The sequence below is a fragment of the Lycorma delicatula genome, chromosome 8 (genome assembly GCF_047948215.1).
Source record: "Lycorma delicatula isolate Av1 chromosome 8, ASM4794821v1, whole genome shotgun sequence".
Classification (NCBI taxonomy): domain Eukaryota; kingdom Metazoa; phylum Arthropoda; class Insecta; order Hemiptera; family Fulgoridae; genus Lycorma; species Lycorma delicatula.
This window is the reverse complement of record NC_134462.1, coordinates 18,213,074-18,229,069: the sequence shown is the minus strand read 5'-3', so window position 1 is coordinate 18,229,069 and position 15,996 is coordinate 18,213,074. Positions and strand designations below refer to the sequence as shown.

Below are 15,996 nucleotides of genomic sequence, written 5' to 3'. Positions count from 1 at the left end.
GATAGGAGCTTTGTCAACCGAACTATCAGCTGACTAAGGTGGGATGATCGAGCGGGGTTTGTTGTACTACCTAACCAGATGACATCATTCGATTACTAATAACATGACATTTTAATATAAAAAAAACAAGAGACTAGTACAATACAATGACTAGTACCCTAAACACAGCAGTTGGCGAGGGACAAACTTTCAGGTCGCGTATTTTAATTAAAGGTAAATCTTATTTATAGACGCAATAAAGAAGACTGTAGTCTTCTAGTAAAGTCCTAGTAAAGGCAGTTACTTTTATACGAATTTGAATGCTAGATCGTGGATACCGGTGTTCTTTGGTGGTTGGATTTCAATTAACCACACATCTAACGAATGGTCGAACTGAGACTATATAAGACTACACTTCATTTACACTCATACCATCCTCTGAAGTAATACCTGACTGTAATTCCCGGAGGCTAAACAGGAAAAATTCCTATTTATAATTTTTCTCCTAAGTTATGTTGTGCAACATTTGCCACATTTGCTTCTCGCTACTTCCGCTATTAGATAAAATAGATATTATCTTTTTAAATATAAGCATTATTACGATGAACTGCTATACTTAAAAAAAAGTGTTAACAATTTCGTTACTTTACGTGGTGTATGACATTTTTGTACGTCGGTGAATATATAATTTAACCGATTCGTAAACCTTTCTCTGGTATTGCTTAGGTTTATTATTAAATGTTTATGTTGATTTTTTCTACCATTAAAATTATATTAGAATCTTTAATTTGTAATATAATATATTTTTAAAATTAAATTTAAACAAAGACAAACATAAGAAAAACATAAGTTTAAACATAATAAAAACATAGACATTTGATATTTTATTCGATTAATTCAATTTTTTAAATACCAGTACAGTCTTTTACAGAAAAAAAATAGGAAACCCATTTTTATACGATGTATGAGAGATTAGGAAGAGGTTCATGTATATACAGTGTTGGGATGCTTGAAAAGAATATTTTTAGTTTTCAACTTTCTGTATTAAGATAAATGAAACTTGAAATCATGAATAAATATAATTTGTTCCATTTTCCTGCTGTTTCTATTAAGGTAAAGTTCCGGTATATAATTACCATAATTGTTACCTATTTATCAATTTTTAGTTAAAAGCCTTCGATAATTTATATTTTTTTAGGAGGCCGAAGCTTTAAGTTCACGTTGCCAGTGGTGTGGACGTCGTCTAGTATCACTAATGGGAGATGTTCGCGCGCAAGAAGAACATTCAAATAATACGACCATGTCATCAACGAGAAGGCAAGCTCACCTTCAGCATCGTGCCACTGCCCGCCTCCTTGCTGATCCTGAACTTCAAAGCCTACGGCGAGACGCTCCCATCACTTTAAAGCAACTTCAAGATAGAGCACAATGGTTACCCCACAGCGAAGATGTCAGGTTAGAATTTAATTTATTTACGTGTTTGATAAATAATTATTTAATATTACAATATACTTATATGATATCCTTAAGGGGTTTTATTTAGCAAAGGATTTGTTTTTATTATTAAATATACCGTTAGATTTTTTTATATACAACAGAAAGATTTATCAGCTCCTAAATACGTAACTGATAAATCAGTTACTGTAATGTAATTTATTACATGATATTTTTATCATTACTAGTGTTATGTGTATTTTTTTTGCTATCAATTATTATGAAAAAAGTTTGAAATATCTTTATACATATGTGCTCTGTCCGCTCGTGTTTTTTGTATAGTATTAATTTAATTAGGTATTGTCTGCAATAATTTGATACATTAGCTATTGGTAAATACACAGTATGTTAGAAATAATCTCAAAATCACTCATTTTTGCTAATATACAAGCCGTGTTTCAGAGTAAGAAACGTTTAAAAGCAGTACACATACAAACGAAAATTTCATTCTGAAAATTTCACCCCATTGAACTAATATTTTTCTTTTTTTTTCTTTTGCGGGGAAACTGTTTAAAAAGCTCGGCAATTTTTTATATGTGGAAGAATTGAAGTGATGGAGTTTTTTTAAAACAGAATAAAAACAGAATCAAATAACAATCTCTAAAGAACAGTATTTGGAGAGTGTTTATATTTAAGTGCTCCTGAAAATTACAAGTTATGTTAAATGTAGACGTAATCAGGTATTTTAAGTAATACAAAATAATAATAATAATAAGACCTCCTACAAAGAAAATATTCGACCACTTCGAAAATACAAAATTGTAACGAAAATGCTTTGCAGAAAAATTTTAAAAGAAAAAAAATTATCACAGAATATTTTAAAAATGTAAAAACATATCTCCTCTCAAAAAAAGGAGGAACGAAATTGATACGAGAAACGAAGAGAAAAACACTCAGAAAAAAAGAAAATACAAAAATAAAACGAAACACATAACATATATACATATATATACACATAACATTTATCATAAATGAAAAAATAAATAATGAAAAATTTAAACTGATTATACTCTTGAAAGTAGTGTGAGTAACCGAAAGCGTTCGTTTCTTTAATATCCTTTATTGATGAGATATAATTTTTTTTTATTTGATATCAACTATTAAGTCCATTAGTCATACAGCCCCAAATATCTTAACACTACAACGTAGCCAAGAGACGATACTAACCACCAAAGTTTAATTATTCTTCTGGATTACTTTAAAATGTGTCAATGTTTTCAGTCACTTCTTAACGACAGACTGAAAAAAATATCTAGAAAGTATTCTACTACCCACTCTCTCATGGGGAGTTTATTTTATATATATATATATATAAAACAAAGCACTCTAAATAATCAATAATGACATAATCATCTCTAAAAATTATAAGAATAAAAAAAAAAGCATCCATTGCCTAGCTTACTGACTGCCTCAGAAAACTGAGGCATGAAGTGGTTCCCCTTTGGCCTGCCTTCTTCACTTACCAAAATATACGGTTGAATATCAAAATGTCATGCTAACCAAAATGTAGGTGATATTCAGCTCTACAAGTGATACCTTAATTTTGTTCATCACAGAGATCGCTGTGTCTAACATCATAACTCTCAGAGAAAACAACTTTGATATGTGCCTCTTTTACCTCAGATGGAAGCACCAAATATATGGTTTTATATTACAAACCGTATATTTTTTATATTATATTAATATAAATATTTTTTATTTAATATTAAATTTCAGATTGTGGGCAGAACGTGCAGAACGCTTGTATAGTGAAGTGGATAGAGCTGCACAACGTTTAGAAGCGCTTAGCGAAAAGAGAAGGGAGCGTCTGAAAGAATTAGCACGAATAAGAGCTTTAGAAGATGAAACGTCACAGGTACGCTTTCATTTTTAATTATTCCCTAATTTAATTATTTTATAATACTCTAAATTATATAAAGGTGTATTATATTTAATGTATTATTTTAGTTTACAATTTTGATATCCGTTCTCGTTTTCTAAATTAGCCCGAATGGTACTTCAGAGTTCAACAAGGAAATCCCCTCACCAGCATTAGCTAAGATATTTGTATTTTGATACGGTAGAGTTAGTATAAAGTATTGAATAAAAATGAAATACGAGTATCTGTAAGAACAGGTATTAACAAATATTTAACCTCCCGTACAGGTAAGCACCAGAGTTATATTATATTCATGTATTATAATGAAATACAAAAAGGTTACCAAATTTGTATTATTACATGAAAATAATTTGAGATTAATTGCTATTAATCTATTATTATTAGTATCGTAATAATAAAGTGAATATTTTATAAGGAATTATATGTACTTTTTGTTAGTTAGTTTTGAAATTTATTTTTAAATTTTAAATTTTTATTAGTTAATAAAGATAATAGATATTATTTGAGATAACGAAGAAGTTGTCAGTTCAAACTGTACGTTTTCCAAATATTTTTACTAGTGTATTTAAGTTGAGACCTCGGCTAGATGTGTGTATTGCAAAGCTATTTTTTTTACTTACTACGAATGTTCCTCTGGAAGAAGGTCCGTAGTAAGTTTTCCCAAATAAACTAAGTAGAAGTTTTATAAAAAACGAAATTTCCATTATCTGTAATATTTTTATTTGATCAATGCAATTATTAAAAAATTGTTTATTATATGTATTATTTTAATAATATATATCGTGAAAAGTCATTCTAATATTCAGTGTATTTTAACCGAAAAATATGAAAACAGAAAAAATATTGAGAAAAACTTGAGGTAAAGTAGTAATAGAGAAATGTTATATTCACCTTACCACCAAAAATGATGTGTTTTCTCGAGATCTTTCGGTTACTTAATCTGGAGTATACTTTTGACATTCAAACTGTCATGACTGTAATATTTTAATTTTTGACTTAGTATTTTATTTTTATCTCCTGATTATAATTCGAAATAAACCGAAAGATCTCGGTTTAGAGATGGTGGTAACTAGATATAAAACTTTTCATTATTTTTTTCTATTAAAAAAATTATCAGCAGAAGCCAGATTTAAGTAATTTATAGTAATAACTATAACGCATTCCAGAGCGCCTTTTCTCACACCGGTTACTAATTTTTAACTAGTTTTCCATTTCTTATTTTTAACGTGACGATGGATTACCGCCTTTCATATTACGTCGTTTGGGTATTTTTTTATGCTGTTTAAGTTTTTCTATTTTAAACGTAAAAAGACTTAAAAATAAATATGCTAAAAAGTAAAGATTATTTCTTATTGTTTTATTATTATTATTGTTATTATTATTTATTATAATAATAAACGTTTTTTTCTTATTATCGTTTAATTTCGTTTGATTTAAAATTGGTGCCAAGTAAAAGCGTTAGAAAGTTTTTTATAATTGATTGTTCAGTTAGTTTTTGCTAATTTCCTAAAGTTATCATCTGAACAAGTATTGAATGATTCCCGACATTGTATCGAAGGGTTAGTATCTTATCCGAGTGTGCCGGGTTTGAATACGATCAGGTATTTCAGGTTTTAATAAGCAAAAAAATTTCAATTCCATATTCCATTGCATAAGATTCAAACTTATGTAGTAAAATAATCATGAAATCCTCTTCCCTCAAAAAAAAAATGTACATATATATATAATTATGATGTTATATTATTATATAAATTTGTTATTTAAATACCCTAATCGCAAAATATTAACTTATGAAATTATCTTACATTTTTTCAGTTAAGAGTACGTAATCCAAATAAATAGGAATACGTAGATACGCAAGTATTATCATTATTATTATCTTTTTAAATATTTTGTATCATAATCCAAAATAAAGCTTGAGCCTTTTCAAAAATTTAATTTGTATTTATTATATCTTTTAATACCTGTCTAAATCAATCGCTTTTCTATACCTTCAAACTTTATTAAAAAAAAAGTCCTTTAAAATAGTGTGTAACAATCCTACCCTTTCTGTTTAAATCACTTTAATTTTGAGTCGCTCCCTTCATGTGGTTCCCTGGATACTTGGAATGTCTTGAACCAAAAAATATATAGTTTTAAGGAAGAAAAGATATACTAAATTTTATTTTACTATTTTTAACTGTTGAAAAGTTTTTTTCAAAGGTCGTCGCGTCATACTTTATGAATACTCTATACATATACGTATAATATATCTTCGTATTCTTTTTAATCTTTTACAATTTAAAAAAAATTTAAATAATACATTTTGAAAACCCTATTATTTCATGCCATAAATTAATTTGTAATTCAAATAACTGATATGTTATAAGTGAATATAAAGGAATGATTGTATATTTTAATTAAAATTAATTACAATATCTACTTTGTACTACATAAAGGACGGTACAAGACACCCGAACAGAAATTCGCAGGATGGATGAAAAACTAAAGTCCAAAATTGTCATGTACATAAATAAATTAAACCCTTGTATCTTCATAATTATGCACAATGATAATTCCGCATGGCTTAATTATGTCTACAAGTTTACTCAGCGTGTTATATTAGCTTGCTTACATAGTATTTATTAGAATTATTTTTTTATTCTACGTTTACAGTGCTTTATTTTATATTACTTTTGTACAAATTTGTGTTAAATTTTACGTATTTTAATCATAGCATAAGGTCAAACCTCTCATATAATTTTATGGTCCAAGGTAATGTATGGTAAACTGTTTCTATACGCCGTTGTTTCTTAATAGTTAATGATGTACATAAATTTTGTATTACGTATCTAGATTCGTAAGTTTCTTAGAATGGTGAGATATTTATTTTTCTATATTAATCCACTATTTAGATCTATTTTGTTTTTATAAAAAAAAAAAAAACTAAACTTGTTTTGTATTTATTTTGTTAGAATTGTTATATTTATTTTATTTATTAATGAAAGAAATTTTTTTTAAACAATTTCTATATGTCTTTAAATTTTAAATAATATAAATTGAACTCCCCATTTATTAAATATTTATTAACTATACTAACCACCATTTAACATGATGGGTTAATTTGGTGTATTATTGTGTTATAAAAAATAATGTAAAGAAAAATTAATTACACCAATATAATCATCAATCCTTTTACGTATAATGTATAAATATGCTTATCTTCTTATTTTTATTGGCCTGAAAATACAGAAATAAAAACTTTTTAGATGTTCAGAAAAGGAAAGTTTAAACAGCTATAAAAAGTAACAGCGAAAAAATGTGATTGCTAATCTAAAATTTCAATTCATAAAACAATTTTTCAAATTTCCATGATATTTTCTGCAAAAAATCTGACCTGGACACCACATGACTTGCTTGTACGCCTATTAAATTGCTTATACGCATTTTTATTTCTTTTAAGTGAAAAGTACATAAAATTTTATTTCACTAATAACTACTGATTTTTTCATATTTTTTATTTTTATTATTGAATTATTATTTATTCTAATTTCTTTTACAATCAGAGGTTAATAATAATTATTAATAAATCAATATTTTTAAATTCAAAAAAAAAAGGAAATGAAGTCTGATTCTAACCGATGTGCCTTCCCCTTGTAAGATCCAAATATTCCATTAATTAAAAATTTTATTTGGGTATAAATCAGGAATCAACAAAAACAAGTACCACTTATGACATAGCGTTGAAAAACTGTCAATGAGGGCTTATTACTGCAGTTAAGAAAAAGTCAGAATCCAAATCGTGTTTGGAATTGAATTTTTTTTGGACACTTTTGGTCCAGTCGGTTGTAATCAAAAGGGAAAATGCACAACTAGATGTTACAGCATTCGTAAATCCAAAATTTCAACATCCTATAGCTGATCGTTTTTGAGTTGTACTAGATACATACATACGTAACGTACATACATACGTCTGTACGTACGTACGTACGTATGTATGTATGTATGTATATGTACGTACGTACGTACAGACGTCACGCCGAAACTGGCCAAAATTGATTCAGGAATGTTTTTCGCGATTACAATACTTGTACGAAGCGGAAGTAAAAAAGCGCATTCCACGATTTAATGGTCGTTTTGCGATAAATTTGGTATCGTTGAAATCTTCAGTGCAACATAAACTATAAAAAATAGTAATCGAAATAATTATGGGGACTATTAATAATGAATATACATTTGAAATTATTTTTATAATAAAAATGAATATTCATGGAATGATAATAGTTCGTCCATTTAAATACAGTTAGATTGCAATTCATTATGTAGTTGCAATTTGATTAACCTGATAACATATTTATCACAATATAACGGGTTCTTCCTTATTTTTCTTTTTATATAATGGATGAATATTCTTTTTATACAGGGGTAGTCAATAATAAATACAATTCCGGATATGTTTACATGAGTAAACGTATTTATGATGAGAACGATTTACATGTTTATTTTATTTATTGATATTTTAATAATTTAATAAAATTATATTCATGGTTTATTAAATATTTGATAAGCCTACATAATAAGACAAAAAATGTTAGTATTTTAATAGTTGCAGCAGGATGTATATTCAATTAAAAATTTTAACGAGAGAACTGGCGTTTGACAATTTTCACTGCCAATTTTGTTCTGTTATTTTCGGTTGAATGATGGGAGAAGATTAAAATGAGATTTCTTTGATTATCGCCTCCAGTGTTTGAGAATAACATATATAATTTTTATCTTTAACGTAATTAGACGAGGTTAGCGAGCGTAAGTTATGTTTGGCCTAAATTTAAACATTCTTTTATTACCAGGGTTTCTCGTAATTTATTTACCTTAGAGATTGGTATCGGGTGATTTTTTTTTTCTAGTTAACATCTCGACCCTCACCAGAGTTTCTGTTTTTTTCGACATATTCCGGTGTAGATCCGAATAAGCAAATATTTTGGTCTTTCACCGACATATTTGGTATATGTTGACATTCATCGAAGAAATCAACATTTGCAATTTGCCAAATAGCAGCCTTCCACGGTAACATATACAATTATTTTTAGGCTTATGCACAAAGTTTTGTAGTTCAAAAATTTCCAAAATTACGTGATCAATTAATTGAAATTTAGATGTGCTTCAGTAGTGTATATTGAAGTTCCGCATCTGAAAATTTCATGAAGATTGGTTGAGTTGTTCAATTTAATGTCGAAAAAATTTGAAGGGACAAGTTAGAAGCGTGGTTCATTATGATGTGATGCCAGTTAGACTGCTGACACCCACCAGGTTGGTCTAGTCGTGAATGCGTCTTCGCAAATCAGTTTATTTTGAAGTCGAGAGTTCCAACGTTCAAATCCTAGTAAAGGCAGTTACGTTTATACGTATTTGAATACTAGATCGTGAATACTGGTGTTCTTTGGTGGGTAGGATTCAATTAACCACACATCTCAGAATTGGTCAACCTGAAACTGTATAAGACTACACTTTTTTTCTTTTTTTTTAACCTGTGGGACCACCGTTATGTATTGCTTTAGAAGATGAGATGAATGATTTGTAACGTGTGTGAAAATGCCATGCCTGACCTCAGGCTGAAAGGCCTAGACACTACCACTCGTGCCTCGGAGGCCGGCCTATACTTCATTTACACTCATACATATCATCTTCATTCATCCTCTGAAGTAATACCTGACGGTAATTCCCGGAGGTGAAACAGGGAAATAAGTTAGAACGTTGACGTTTCTTTATATCCAGTATCTCTACTCTTGAGTTAACATTTTTTTTAGTAGTGGGTTTTTGAGGTGTAATTATTCCTTATGGATCAAAGATTTTTTTTTGTAAAACTTTTAGATCAGAATGGGATAATAATTTTCAAAAGGAAACAATATAAAATAATGAAAAGTCTGTCTTCTTAACAAAGAACTGCGCAAGAATTTTTATTCATAAAATAATTTCAAATCTACTTCCATCATGTCCTCTCCGTTTCTTCATTTCGGTTTTGAATTATTATAATCAAATTTTTGTTACCCTGACTATTCAACGGTACCAAATATCGTAAAATGCCTGTCAGCTCCTGGAATCTTGTCTTTTTCAAAAATAAACTGCATCGGCGGTTTTAAAACTCCACTTATTATCGAACTGATACTCAGTAGAGTAATAAATAAGGTTTAGACAAAAAAATGTTGAAATATAAAATTTCTTTTCTCCTAAATTATTTTTTATAACTATCTAAATTTTACTTTTTCGAAAATCTTCTGAAAAACATAATTTTCTATATTCTCATGCCAATACAAAAAAATTAGAAAAAAACTCACGCAAGTGATTCTTTTATAAATTTTACGCTGTAAAGATTGATGATTATCTTTAATTAATAAAATTTTTGTATGATGAATTTTTATATATATATATATATATATATATAACATGGCACAGTCATCCGGCAAGTTATACGGACGTTTTGGTCATGTGTTTGAATAATTTTTGCTATTCGTCAGTACTTTCAGTTCTGGCTAGGTTAATAATTGTGTATCCTTCTTCCTGAATTATCAACTACTTTATTTTATATTTGTGTTCACTTTAATTTTTTAAGTTTTTACCCTTTAAAATTTAAACTCAATTAAGATAATTAAAAAATGTTGTTTTTCTTCTAACGACATCTATTAACTTTTTTTTTTTAAAGGAAGTATTTATTGCTTTTATTTCCATTCTTATTTTCCGTTTTCCTTTTACAGTTAACAATTTTCCTTTCGAAAAACTATCCTCAAACTATATTAATATTATCTTATATTTACACCGTTTGTGTGTGTGTGTGCGCGCACGCGCGCGCCGCATCTATATACATATTTATATATTAGTTTAGAGCATCAGCTTAATTGAATTTAATTTACTTTCACAAATGAAATGACATTTGAATATTATTTTGAAATAAATTTATTTTAATCAATTATGTACAGAAATTTATATACATATAATAAATTTTATATTATTATTATTATTATTTTTATAATGGTTGTAAGGTCGAATAATGTATACTAGAGTTCACACTGAATACATTTAGACTAGTAAAACAACAGTTACAGTTAAACCGCAAAAAGATAAGCTTAAAGATGAAACATACAATACACATTTGCAATATGCATATTTGCGTGTGGTGAAATATTCACTTGCGGTAAAAACCGCAAAGGTGAGATTGCGTTACTCTTATTATACTGAACTATAATGCGTTACCGGTTTACAGGTTAGACAAACAAATGTTATCTTTAAATTGAAATGAATCTCTTTCTTCTTTTATTTATATTTGTAGCATTTTGTTTTTTGTTTTTTTTTTTGTATTATATTTCATTTTCTTACTTTTTGAAAAGAATATTTTATCATGTAAAAAATAATCTTGCTTTTAACTTATTTAGGAACAGATATTTTTTTTTTTTTTATTACGATCTTAAATATCTAAAGATTTTAAATACCAAACGAATAAGTGAAAAAATGTTACAAGGTACATAATATTATTTAAATATGAATATGGTATACGTTCTATCGCGGATAAATACAACAAAAAAATTCGTCAAAAAAATGTTTAACTTTCCCGGCTAACTGACAGAATTTTATTTCAGATACCATATAAAGTTTTCAAAATTTTATGATTATCTTTGATTAATTCAATTTTTTGTATGATGAATTTTCACATTATATATATAAAAACATGGCAAAGTCATCCGGCAAGTTATACGGACGTTTGGTCATGTGTTGAATAATTTTTGGTATTCGTCAGTATTGAAAAAAAAACTTTTTTGTTACAAAATCTTGGTCCTCGATTGATAGCTACCTCAGGTTCATTTTCAATAACTTCCATAACTTAAAAAACAGGTAAAGTATCAGAAAATGGAAAAAAAGCTAAATTCTTATGTCGGGTATAATGAAAGGAGTGTCACTTATGGTTTTAAAAAATCTGATGTGGACATCACATGACTTCCTTTGTACGCTTATTAAATTGCACATACACAAAGTACATAAAACGTTAGTTCATTAATAACTTCTGATATTTTTTTATATTTTATTTTTATTTTTATTATTAAATTATTATTTATAGTAATATTTTTTTTTTAGAATCAGAGTTTAATAATTATTAATAAATCAATATATATTTAAATTACAAAAAAAGAAAAAAAAACCGATGTGCCTTTCCCTTGTGAGATCCAAATATTTCATGAATTAAAGTTTTATTTGGCTATAATTCTGGAACCAATGAAAATAAGTATTACTTATAATATATCGTTGAAAAAAATCTCAAATATCTCAATAGGGCTTATTACTACAGTTAAGAAAAAGTAAAAAAATCCAAATTATTGGATTGTTTTTTTTTTTTTTTTGGACACTTTTGGGTCAGTCGATTGCAATCAAAAGGAGAGATGCACAAGTAGATGTTACGACAGTCCTAAATCAAAAATTCAACATCCCACGGCTAAATCGTTTTTGAGTTATGCGAGATAGATACGTACGTATGTACAGACGTCACGCCGAACTAGTCAAAATGGATTCTGGTATGGTCAGACTGGATATTTCCGTTGAAATCTGTAAACAGAAATTTTTCGGATAATAATTTTTCTTTAGTTTGTAAAAGGAAGTAAAAATTGTCACGTTTTCTGTAATACTAGAAACGGTTGGTATTCAGTATTGAAAATTAAAGTTCAAAAAATCTAAAACTCTTTTACGTATTTACGATAAATACGCATTTTACTTCCATAGATTTAACTCTACAGTTGCTGCAGCAGCGTATCTATGAAGAAAAAACATAGTGATCTGTTAAAAATAATGGATATAGAAGTTTTTCCAAATGTCGATATATCAAGAAACCTTTAATTCAAAAAATACAAAAGTTCTTATATAATTTTCTGAAGATATATTAATGTACGTGAGTTTATCTGAATTTTGATTAATACCTTCGGGATGGCTCAACAAGATTCTTATAAAAAATAATTTTATGTATGAGGCATTAACGACGTAGAATTTTGAACAGAACTAAAAAAGGAAAGTGGTAACTTACGTTATTTTGAATTTTTGATTTTTTACATAGTTTGTACTTATCACTTCGTACTCGTATGTATAATTACAAAACCTCCGACAGAAGGTTGCATAACATTTCCGGACTAATTAATTGAATTTTATTTCGAATACCCTACGCCTCCTATAGGGTTTGTAAATGTTAATAATTATGCAATATTAAGATGTCAATTTCGAAAAAGATTCAAAATTTTCAATGAAAAAATACTTAAGTCTGACTTAAGAAGTCAGACTTTTTCGGTATAACAAGTTATACCGTAATAAAAGTATAATTATACTAATGATATATATAATTATACAGATGTCTGTAAATTATACAAATGAAAACATACATTTCAAAAACTTTTGGGATCACAGGTTTTTTGTTGATTACAATGATTACCAAAATAAGATTAAGTATCAAAATTTCCAATTTTTTGAATTTTGGGTGTTCCCTTACTCTGTGGAGACAATTTATTAAAAAGTGTTTTTTTGTAATGACGGGATCCTTAAAGAAAAAAAGAAAAAAGCATTGTATTAAAACATTGAAAAAAATAATAAATTTTATAAGAATTAATAATTAAAAAATCCACTTATAACAATTCTTTTATATATACGTTCAAGCGCTTTCAGAACAAAATTCCATCATCAGGAACTTCCATCATCATACATTTTTTTATAACTTAAAACCAAAACTTCGTCAAGCAATAAAGTATGTTATAAACTTAATAAAACTAAAATTTCATCATATAAATTTATGTAACATAATATATATAACAGTGGTCGTCAGATGTTTAAAATTATGTCGACTTAACGTCCTTTCATTATGAATGTCTCCACTGTTATCTCGGTTTTGAGTATTAATAAATATTTTACCTAATAAAATGATATATATTTTAATTATATAACGGTGGAGACATTCATAATGACAGGACATTAAGTCGACATAATTTTAAACATATGTCAATCGCTGTTAATATACGTTACATAAACAAATTTACTTGACGAAGTTTTAGTTTTAAGATTATAACATACAGTTTTTAAGTTCCTGATGATGGAATTTTATTCTGAAAGCCCTTGAACGTATATATAAGAAATTTTGTCAATTGGTTTTTTAATTATTAACTATATAATCATACCAACTGGCCATGTTTGATAAAATTATTCTATAAAAATAATGAAAAAAAATAAAATTCTTCCTATTTTAGATCCGGGGTTATATTAAAGGGGCCTTAGCTATTTAAACTTTAATTGCCCTAAAGTGATAAAATAAAAATGATGTAATAATAATTAAAAGAGTTAAAGCCAAAAAAACAAAATATATATTATTTACAAGTGGGGGGAAAGGTTAAAAAATCTCTGAAAAAATTCATGTATGAGTTAAGCTTAACAAATTTGCTTTAATAAAGTTTCCTCTAAATCTACCGGCCAACACCTCCCCCCCACAATAATAAAGGCCAAAACAAGAACGTAAAAATTTTCTAAAAACGTTTAAGTTCTTTCTGGGTTTATAATTTTATAAAATTGCGACATTTTTTTATATTCCTATAAGTTTGTTAAAAATATATAAACCGAAGGAAGATAAAGTAAAATCATATAAAAGTGGGGTTGATTTTTTGAAAAATAATTTAAAATTGCTCGAAATGAAACGAAATTGATTTTTTCGCAATTTCCCGCCATCCCTTTAACGAATTTTCAACAAAAAAATAATATGATCCATATCTCTATGTAAAAATAATTGTTTAAAAAATTGGTTGGTCAATCCTGAGATATAAGATCAAAAGTAGTGCGACATACCATACTTATGGATACACATACACGTTTTCTTTTAATTTAGATAAATTATTTGGTTGCTAAAAACGTAAAGATTTTCAAATACCCTATTTCTGAAACGATCACCATACTTTCCCCTGGCTATATTACGTGAAATGCCTGGAAAATTCCGAAAAATTAAAATGCTTAGTGGAGTTCCATAAATTTTTTTCAATTTTTTTACAAAAATTTTCTAGGTTAGATTTACCCAGATTAAGATTTAATGCTCATACATTAATCGAATTATCAGAGAACGTATCGTATTTTACAACGTAGTTTTTTTATAGTAATAATTGGAATCGTTTATTATCGGATATGATTGGTGATTATCATGGCTATATGATTCCTGCTGTTAAAGAAAAAAATGTTGTTTTGGTTTTTAATTTATGATAATCTGTTAAAACGCATCTAAAAATTTTATTGTGCTACAATTTTCATATGGAGGTGAGTAACCTCATTTTTCATACCGAACTAATAAATTAAAGTCTGTTAATAAATAATTGCTAACATGCGTTTCAGTTTCATGTTATCTTTGGATTCCATACAAAACTGTAGTAAAACGGACTTTGCTTTAATGGCTTCGTTTATTTCAAGTTGTGTCCATTATCTCGATTTGTGTCCGCATTACTGTTACTATAGGATTATGCACGAACACCTAACCTGTTTTAAAGACTCTTGAAGAATGAATTTAGTACGACTGGGCGTTACAATTTACAAGATTGAAATCTTTGCAATGTCTATTCGTTCTTCAAGAATTTACCAGTAAATTAGCCACATTTTGACGAAAAATATATCTTTTGCACTAATTCATTTAGACTTTATACGTTTTTTCTACATACATACATACACATACGCTCTTTTTGTATCTCGCACGCGCATAATTGTTAGACAAAATAGTAAACCAATCCCTTTTTTAGAAAAAAACTTTATTCTACATACCACTGAAATATAGAAATACTGGAATGTGCACTTGCGTTAGAAATCCGTGCCAACAAACATAGCTGATTTAGAGGTATACCTCTCTTTGTCAACAGTCCGCTCAAAAAGTTTGTGACGATTTCTCTCTCATCACAAATCGCAAGTTATCTTTCATAATTAAAGTTATTCTAGAAAGTTTTTATAAAAACATTTATATGATAAAATGATTAACTGAACATTTATTTAATATTCATAAGCATTGAAATTTTTCTATTAATTAAATAGAATTATGAGATTTTATCACTTAATATTAACTACAATTAAGTTTATGAATCACTTTCTGAAGGGACGGTACGTTAGGTACAATGCGCATGCGCTGCACCATGCGACAATGACAACTACACCTCTACATCTATCTGTCTCACGTTCGTTTTCCGCTCACGTTGGACATAGACAGTTCCCATTCCAGTATTTCTATCTTTCAGTGCTACATACAAGCCGTTTTGTAAATATTCAAATCATTGAAATGAAACGAAATGTAATTTTATATGTTTTTCAGAGTAATCTTTTTGAAATTTCAATCGAAGGGGATATTCTTGCATAATTATATATGCAATACATAATTCCAGTATATGCATATATGATTAACTTACCTAAAATAAAATTTGCTCCCAAATTCTCTCCTTCCCCAAAAACTGGAAAGATATTTTCTTATTTAATGCTACTTTTTTTACCAAATTTTTTTTGTCTTCCTAGGCGTAGTTAGTAGTACAAGTGACCAAAACAAAATACTATGGTAGCAGTAATAGGAGTGGAGGAGACAGTAATAGGAGATTTTGAAGGTTTTTAGTTTTTTAAACGTTTAATATTACCATAAA

The 15,996-nt window shown here is 27.9% G+C and overlaps 1 protein-coding gene across 4 annotated transcripts in view; it reads left to right on the top strand.

The window, feature by feature from the left end:
• The window catches only part of LOC142329226 (puratrophin-1-like), a 1,606,956-nt gene that overhangs the window by 1,158,680 nt on the left and 432,280 nt on the right, over nt 1-15,996 (top strand). For all 4 annotated transcript variants that reach the window (XM_075373630.1, XM_075373632.1, XM_075373631.1 and 1 more), the window contains 2 exons: nt 1,178-1,434; nt 3,190-3,328. In XM_075373630.1, the coding sequence (XP_075229745.1) occupies nt 1,178-1,434; nt 3,190-3,328 (396 nt within the window). The remainder of the gene's footprint in view (nt 1-1,177; nt 1,435-3,189; nt 3,329-15,996) is intronic.